Raw genomic sequence first — 8,523 nt, 5'->3', positions numbered from 1 at the left:
TAAAAGGATCCCTAAGTGAGAAGCATTTTTAAAACATTTTATATCTTATGTTTATATTCTATATAGGCATAGGGTGAATGTGATACGAGATTAGTTCAGGAGGATGCATTGTAACACAATGGGCCCCTTTTACGAAGGTGTGCTAGGGTTTTAAGCGCACACACAAAATGACTGCCGAAAATCTAGGAGGCGATAGTGGCTAGTGCACTCGGGAATTTAACGCAAGCTATTATGCATGTTAAGACCCTAGTGCACCTTTGTAAAAGGAGCCCCATGTCAACAGCCCATGTAATTAGCTCTGTTTTGTTACACCAGTACAGAAGCCTATGCTTTGTGACACTATTGAAAAGCTAATGTAAACGGCTCAGATTAGACTGTTTCAGTCATTAGAAGTAATATATAAGCTTGAATAAATAATACGTCTGATGTATAAATAAAATATAAAAGTACGATACAGATTGAAACACTGAATCCAAGTCCAGTTATTGTAAGAAGGCCAATTGAAAATAGGCCTTTAGATGTCTTTTAAAGACTCTTCTTTTCTCAACTCCAATGGTAGACTATTTCATAAAAATGGAACCAAATAAAAAATGCACAATTTCTAGTTGAAGCAAGATGGGCCTTAAATATATGATCTTATATTATTTCTTCATATTCATGAAAATAAAGTTTAGAGCCAATTCTTCCAATTACAGGCAATGCGATGAATAGCTAGAGCAATCAGTGCCAAATATTTTGATGGATGCTGATAAATTTGAGATATCTGATATCATTATATCTTAATGTGTTTCTCATTAAAAGTATCCATTATGTAAAAGTTCTGTATTTATTATAAAGCTTTATACAAACATATCGCCTCTTGTCAACAGTGCAATGCTTAGTTCTCTAATCAGATTTCGGTAAAGTTAGTAGATGTTTGCTTTGGCTATTAAACGTCTTCATACAGTATTTAAACCACACAGTAACCTGGGTTCTGTCTCCTCTCCTTTTTAAATCACAGTTGCACAATAACAGAGCACATTTACTACTGAAGCCATGGCAAACCTCTGGCTGTGTTTCAGTGTCATACTTTCTTCCTCAGTCCTCTTGTCTTCTGCTGGTTTGGATGGAGGTCCAATAAACATCGATCCAAATACCCCTGAGGTACAGGAGGCAGCCAGATATGCTTTGACTTTATACAATCAGAAGTCGGAGAACGCAAATCTCTACAAAATTGTCAAAATTCAATCAGCACAATCGCAGGTATAGTAACAGTGCCTCCAAAGTAATTATTGTGTCTCATTTATATTTGTTTCCTGTCTCAATAATGACTTTTCTCTACAGACAAGCAGATAAGATGCAGGTACGCTAGTTGGTGGTGTCATCCAATGGAGCCACCATGCTGGAGATCTCCCCTACTAAATTCAAATTTTATGGAGTGGGCACACACAGGGACTGCCACTTGAAAAGTCCTCCAGCATAGTACGGATGAGGTCTATTTACCTCATCCGTACTACATGCCAGTCATAGTTCTCCCCTCACTGTCCATGGAGCCTTACACAACCAGCTGGAAAAAAACAACAATCTCCCCAGATATCCAACCTTCCACCCTCTTTAACTGCCTGATGAACTCAACCTGTGCTGCAGGGCTCCATCTGTCTGCAGGCATGGTGACCACTGGCTAGAAGCCTTCCTCCCTGCCCTTGGCCTCCGTATCTGCTCTAACTTCAAATGAGGCATACAAGATTCTTAGCTCCTCACCCATCAGCCACAAAGCATTGGGCCCCAAAATACTGATTTGACCCGTTTCAGTGCCAGATATCAGTGCCAATTGCCGCTCCACACTGTCTCCTCATGCCGTCAGCACACAGAAAACCACGCTCGGCCAGCTCAGGGACTTTCCTTCCCCAAGCCTAAATCCAAAATGGGAAAGCACTCCTCCATCCTCAAGGCCACATCTTCCTTGGTAGCCTGCAAGTCCTCACAACTGGGGCCCAAAAATTACTCAACTCTCATTCTTCAGGTTCATTCCCAACGACTGCAGCCAGCATAGCAGCCATAACTCCGGTTAGAGCTACCACCTCCTCCTTCTCTCTGGGAGACCTAGGTGTGCCCTAACTGACTCCCATTTAAAAAAAAGTTTGGATAATTTCCTAAAAGTCCATAAGCTATTAAGATGGGAAAATCTACTGCTTTTTTCTAGGATAAGCAGTATAAAATCTGTTTTACTCTTTGGGGCTCTTTCTAGGTACTTATGGCCTAGATTAGCCACTTTGGGGAAAAAGGATGGATTTGATGGAACTTCAGTCTGTTCCAGTATAGCACCTGTTATGTTCTAACCTGTTAAGATCTGGGCTTAATGCAAAGTGTTTTAAGCCCAGATTGTCTGTAACTGGTTTTTGTAAGTCCCACACTAACTTTTCCATTAGCATCCAGGATTTGCAAAATCATATTGCAGGACCACATATCACCCCCTATTTAGAAGGTATTATTCATGAGAACATATGAATAGCCATACTGAGTCAGACAAATGGTCCTTCTAGCCTAGTATGTTTCCATAGAAACCAAAATAGTAGCAACCAATCACAGAGCAAGAAATGGTGAGCTAATCAGAATGCACTAACTGAAAAATACTTCCATGCCTATTCCCTTTCTGTGGAATACCCCCTCCCAAAAAAATACAAACAAATAACACGCTATTAATGCACGATGTCAGCTATCTCAAAACACATGAATGCATTTATGTAGTTAGCCTTTTTTGGTACACTAACTGCACATTAGGACTTAATGAAAGAACTCCATAAGCTTACTCTACTTGATACTTTTCATATCATTTCTTTATTAAGAAATTGCCTTAATGTTAATCTTATTGAACTATATGCTTTTTGTCAAAAATATAACATTTCTCTAGAAATTATATACTAAAAAGAACTTGTAGGATATTGGAGAGGAAGTGGAGAATGACAGGGTCTTTATTGGATAAGGATGATGCCCCCCAACAAAATTATACCCTTCCCCTCTCCTCCTTGTCCATGAGGTTGCTGCACCTTTTATTTATTTATTTTTTATCTTATTAGTTTTTCAAAACTAATACAAAGTGCCAGGAACTATACAAACATTAACAAAATAAGCACTTAAATTCAATCAATAACAATGCAGAAGAAAAATATCCCTCCCCTCCCATCAAACATATTTAATCAAAGAATAAACCAAAAAGATATCCCCCCCTCACCCACCCTATCCTGGATGTGTATAAAAATAAACAAATAATTAAAACAAAAGACGACTATGTTGAAGCAATAAAGGATGTCAACAGGCCCCCAAACCAATTTAAATAAATTGCTATGCCCCAACATATCAGCATTCATCTTTTTATATCTGTATCCTAAACATAAACTGGCCCACCAAAAAGGAAAATTCAGACGGTCGCAATTTTTCCAATTGCGAGTTCCTATTTGATTGGCTATCCCTGTCATAATTAGGAAAAGTCTGCATTTGTAGAGGTCCATAGGGGGCTTAATATGCGGCAATGTTCCACGTATAACTTCTCATACGTCAAAGGAATTGTTGATTTCCAGAAGTTGAGTATCAAAGGACAATAGATCAACAACAGATGATCCAGTGTCCCTATGTCTAGATGACAGTGCCAGCATCTATTAGATTTAGAACTGTCTAACTTATGTAACCTAACTGGGGTCCAAAAAGATCTATGTAACAGAAAATACCATGTTTGTCTCATAGATGCTGATGCTGTACATCTCATCCTCCAAGTCCAAATTCGTGGCCATCAAGACGCAGAAATATAATGCTTTATCTCAAGGCTCCAAATGTCTCTAAGACTATTTTTGGGTTTCTTATTCAAGAATTCAGAAATTAATTTATACCACCAGGCAGCCTGATGCCCCATCAAATTTGTTTGGCACCTTTTATTTTTTGAATTTTACTTACAGAAATTGGTGAACATCAATAACTATCCCATTCCGCTCCTCCAATTCATAGAAACAGAAATATGATGGCAGATACAGGCCAAATGGCCCATCTAGACTACCTATCCACAGTAACTATTATCTTTTTCTCTCTCATAGAGATCCTACGTGCTTATCCCAGGCTCTCTTGAATTCAGACACAGTCTCTGTCTCCACCATCTCCCCCTGAAGCGGCTTATTCAGGCACCATCTCTCCCAAGCTCTACAATCCTTTCCTCCCCACCATCTTTACTGTGAGGCTTTTCCATGTATCCACCATCCTTTCCATAAAGAAATATTTTACAAATAAGTCTAGCAACATTTAAATGTTTCTATCATAACATCCCTCTCCCACCTTCCTTGTGTGTACTGTATACCAGAGACATATAGAGAGACACTATCACCTCTTTTTTCCCTATTTTTAACTTTGTCCTAAGTGTCCGACTGGCTTTTGCTGTCACTTTCTACCTGCTTGACCATCTTAAGATTACTATTTTTCATAGACAGAAATATTTGATCCCTTCCCCCTCTTTTTCATAGACAGAAATATTTCATCCTTTATATTGTATAATTCCCTTTGGGTTTTGAAGACCAAATACACGGCTCTGTATTTTTTTTAGTATTAAATCATAGCTGCCAAAAACTAAACTGTTCTGCAAGTTTTGCTAGATCCCTTCTCATTGTATGTATACCTTCTCAGATGTCTACCCTGTTACATATTTTGTCAATTTCTTTAAAGAGACAAATCTTTACCTGACAACCCTTCTACAATATTGCTTACAAAAATTATAACAGGAACAAGGACCAATCCTTGAGAAATATCACTGGTAAAACCCTTATATTCAGAGTGAATGCCAGTGTGGGATTAAACAGAAGCTTCCTTCTATCCCCAAGAAATATCTTCACAAAGATACTCTCCACCCTTCAGTCCCCAAAGATACATTAAAGGTCCCCTCCTTCCACTGCTGAAAAAAACCCACATCACCCCCCCCCCCCAATGTCCCTTCTCCTATTGTCCTGTAGGCTCCGCTGAGCATATCATATGAGGTCCCTGATGGACCAGAGGAGGGTAAGTAGGACTTATCTCCAGCTGCTCCCATCTGTGCTGGTGACAGGTTCAAAATGGCATCCATGACCCCTAGCTGTAGTCTTATGTTACTTCTAGGGATCAGGCTGCCATATAAGGTCTGCAAGTATGTTGTGTTTCCAAATTGTTCCTGATATGCATAACCAAGATTGCCCAAAATGCTCCCCTTCTTATATTTGCTCTTTTTTTATTTTATTAATTTAAAATTTTGCTTTACACTAGGTTGTTGCTGGAGTAAAATACACAATAGTAGCAGAACTGGGACTGACACAGTGCAAGAAAGGGTCCACTGACAATGCAGATTCCTGTTCATTACTGAACACTTCAGGACAGGTAAATTGGAATTCTCTCTCTTCATTAACATTATATGGATCAATATTCAGGACTATTTAACGAGGCACGAGAGCCCAGTTCAACAGCACTGACTAGAAACATAGAAAGATGACGGCAGATAAGGGCCATAGCCCATCAAGTCTGCCCACACTATTTACCCACCCTCTTAAGTCTACTGACCCCCTAAAGAATAATTGTAATTATACTGTCACTCTACTGACCCGCTAGATACATGGCACTATCCAGTTAGTGCTGGGGTGATCCAGACGCATAGGATGGGTGGTCCTGGAAATTATATGGTTACTGTCATGGGATGTAGGACTGTATAAAAGACAATCTTAATTCTCCCAGGTATCTATTAAGGCACCAGCACTGAATATCGGCAGTATTCTAGCCCCCTCCCTTTCCTTGATGCCCTAAGCATGTGTTATTTTGCCATATGGTTAATCCAGGGCTGCTGCTGGTGGAATTTAGGTCCTAAATCTGCCCATGGTGGTCAGCTTTTCTAAAACCCTGACTTCAGCAAGCTGACTATCAACATGACAGATTATATTAAAATAAAGAAATTATGGGCCTGATTCTGTATAGGACGCCCAATCTCAGAAGCCGACATGCGTCCTATATAAAATTGGGCTTAAGGCTGCCTACAATAAACCCGATTCTGTAACCATGTCGGTTACAGAATCAGGTTATTGTAGATGCGACTGCTAAACTTATCGCGGCAGGGAGATCCCTTGCCACGATAAGATTAGTGGCCACGTCTACTTACAATGTAGGCCAGTATTTTGCCAACCTACATTGTACCTGTCTTCTGCTAGACTAGTGAGACGCATACGACTGCCTAGGTTCGCCTAAGGCTACTTCCAGGGCAAACAACGCCCATGGCTAGCCTTAGGCGAGCTTAGGTGGGCATGCAGGCCTTCCTAGGCTCCTGGAGGTGGCCTACCTTGGGAGCTTTTTTTTTTTTTTAAAACAAACATTCATTCCAATTGCCTGGATAAACAGCGGTAGGACGCCTACCGCTGCCTACAATTGGGATGGTGCTTGCAGATTCTGGGCCTTTATGTATATTTTGCAATCATAAATATAGTCTGTCACTCTTAAAGTACAAAATAAAGTATAAAAAAGGCATCACACGAATGCTGTTCGCAATGCTTTAAATTTCACAACTTGAAACATCACTTTTCCAACATCCTGTAAATGAATATTTTTCAAAATAGGTTTGCAATACATTTATCATCCAATAAAATGCAAGAAAAGATACATAATATTGAGGACTATCAAAATAATATAAAGCATAGCAGTACCAACAACCAATATTTTATTGTATTTGATAGTACCACTCTGTCAATATGACAGGGCAGTGTACATGGAAAATATTCACTAGGAAAAGATAAAGAGGAAAGGACTGCCATAATGATAGGAAAGAGCAGTGGCCTAGTAAAGGGGGGTGGGAGGTTGGACCGTCCCAGGTGCCATCTTGGTGGGGGCACCAGCACCTCTCTTCCCCTGTACTTCTTTGGCTCTTTGCCGGCACGAGCAGCATCGTCAACCTGCTGTTCACATCGACCCTGGGCCTCCCTGAAGTCACTTCCTGATTATGGGACCAGAGGGAGAGTCAAGGCCAGCATGGGCAGCGGGTTGGAGATGCTACTTGTGCCGGTGAAGAGTTAAAGAGGTTCAGGAGGAAGGGAAGTTTTTAGGTTATGCATCGTTGTGCGCACAACTTAGGCAAAGGTATTTAGGCCAGGTTTTCCTAGACTAATGGGTGAACCCAAAAGTTATTCAATGCACTGGTGCTAAGTGTGATTCTATGTGATGCACGTGACTTTTATAGAATCGCGATTAGCACTGCTCTAGTTGGCACTGATTTTTAGGCTCCTTATATAGAATGGGGGGGAAGTCACCTTGAACTTTGTACTTTGGAAAGAGAAGTGCACATGTCTCACCTTATCTATTTTTGTTCATCTTACAGCCATTGGTGTGCACGTTTGTTGTACTGGAGCAGGCATGGCTTAATGTAAGATCTGTTTTGGACAGTTCCTGTACACCATCTGGACAATGAGAAATCTGCTAAATCTAGAATCAACATTCTTATTCATTGCTAGCAAAATTAATCTGTATTTCTATCTTAAAGAAGGGTTGATTTCATTGTATGTAGTATCCTAACTGAACTTTTCTTGCATTAAAATCTTCACAGCAGTTATGTCAAAGTTTCTGTTTTACTTGCATTTCACATGTGGTATTATGATTATTTTACATCTATAAACTGTACACATCATGCAAAAATGTGATCATATGAAAAACAAATAATATAAGAATAACATAAGTCAACACTGCATGAAGTTAAACTGTAGGGTGCTAGAGAAAAGTATAGGTCCTGTTTGGACAAGGGAATAAGGAACCAATTGAAAAGTTCATACCTAAAGAATAATTTTCTAAAAGGTCACTTTGGTGAGGAGGCCAAGTGAGTATCTATTCTTAGCCTATTTTATGAAGACACATAGGTTCCATGGAGTCTTATTTTAGAAAGAATGAGGAGGAAATACGGATGTCCACTGGGCCATGGAGAATTTCTCAATGTATTTTGCAAGAAGCTCTGCAGGACTACATATTGAAGGCTCCCCATATCCAGGAGGTAGCAGCGAATTAAAAAAAGCTACATATTAGTTGAAAATGAGTTCTCTTAGTCTACTTTTAAAAATCATTGTTCTCTGATGTGAAAATTACAGCACCATACTGAAGCACCATGTCCTCTCGATCATTCTTCCCCTCCAGAAACAACCCCCTGCTCCTCCCAACAGTCATCATAGCTCCCCCCCCCCCCATTATTCCAACTCCATAATGAAAACCCCCCTCTAGTAGAATGGAAACCCTCCAAGAGTCCCCCACACAAGACCCTGACCTTTCTGGTGGTCCTTGGTATCTAGGTTGAGCAAGATCGATTCCCTGGTCCTGGGTTCAAAATAGCATTACCACTAGGGGTCAGTCTGACAAATATTGGGGTTTCCATTATGCTGGGGTAGGTAGGTAGAAGGTCTTCATCTTGGAGCAGGAGGATTCATCCTGGGGCAGGGGATTGGGTGGAGGAAGGGCCAATCTACACATTGTGACCAGGCAAGGCTTAGAAACATGATGGCAGATAAAGGCCAAATGGCC

The 8,523-nt window shown here is 40.3% G+C and overlaps 1 protein-coding gene across 1 annotated transcript; it reads left to right on the top strand.

The window, feature by feature from the left end:
• Positions 1–280: 280 nt before the first annotated feature.
• On the top strand, positions 281–7,510 carry LOC117357974 (cystatin-like). Its single transcript, XM_033939272.1, has 3 exons — positions 281–1,242; positions 5,254–5,364; positions 7,340–7,510. The coding sequence occupies exons 1-3, from the start codon at positions 1,036–1,038 to the stop codon at positions 7,427–7,429; spliced, it is 408 nt and encodes a 135-aa protein (XP_033795163.1). The 5' UTR covers positions 281–1,035; the 3' UTR covers positions 7,430–7,510.
• Positions 7,511–8,523: the final 1,013 nt, after the last annotated feature.

Source organism: Geotrypetes seraphini, chromosome 3 (assembly GCF_902459505.1).
Source record: "Geotrypetes seraphini chromosome 3, aGeoSer1.1, whole genome shotgun sequence".
NCBI lineage: Eukaryota > Metazoa > Chordata > Amphibia > Gymnophiona > Dermophiidae > Geotrypetes > Geotrypetes seraphini.
Note: the sequence above shows the minus strand (reverse complement) of the source record. Positions and strands in the feature narration are given on the sequence as shown.

Coding starts and splice junctions, on each gene's coding strand:
- LOC117357974 (XM_033939272.1), top strand. CDS start 1,036: ATGGCAAACCTCTGGCTGTGTTTCAGTGTCATACTTTCTTCCTCAGTC. Junction 1,243..5,253: donor TTCAATCAGCACAATCGCAG/GTATAGTAACAG, acceptor GCTTTACACTAG/GTTGTTGCTGGAGTAAAATA. Junction 5,365..7,339: donor TACTGAACACTTCAGGACAG/GTAAATTGGAAT, acceptor TTCATCTTACAG/CCATTGGTGTGCACGTTTGT.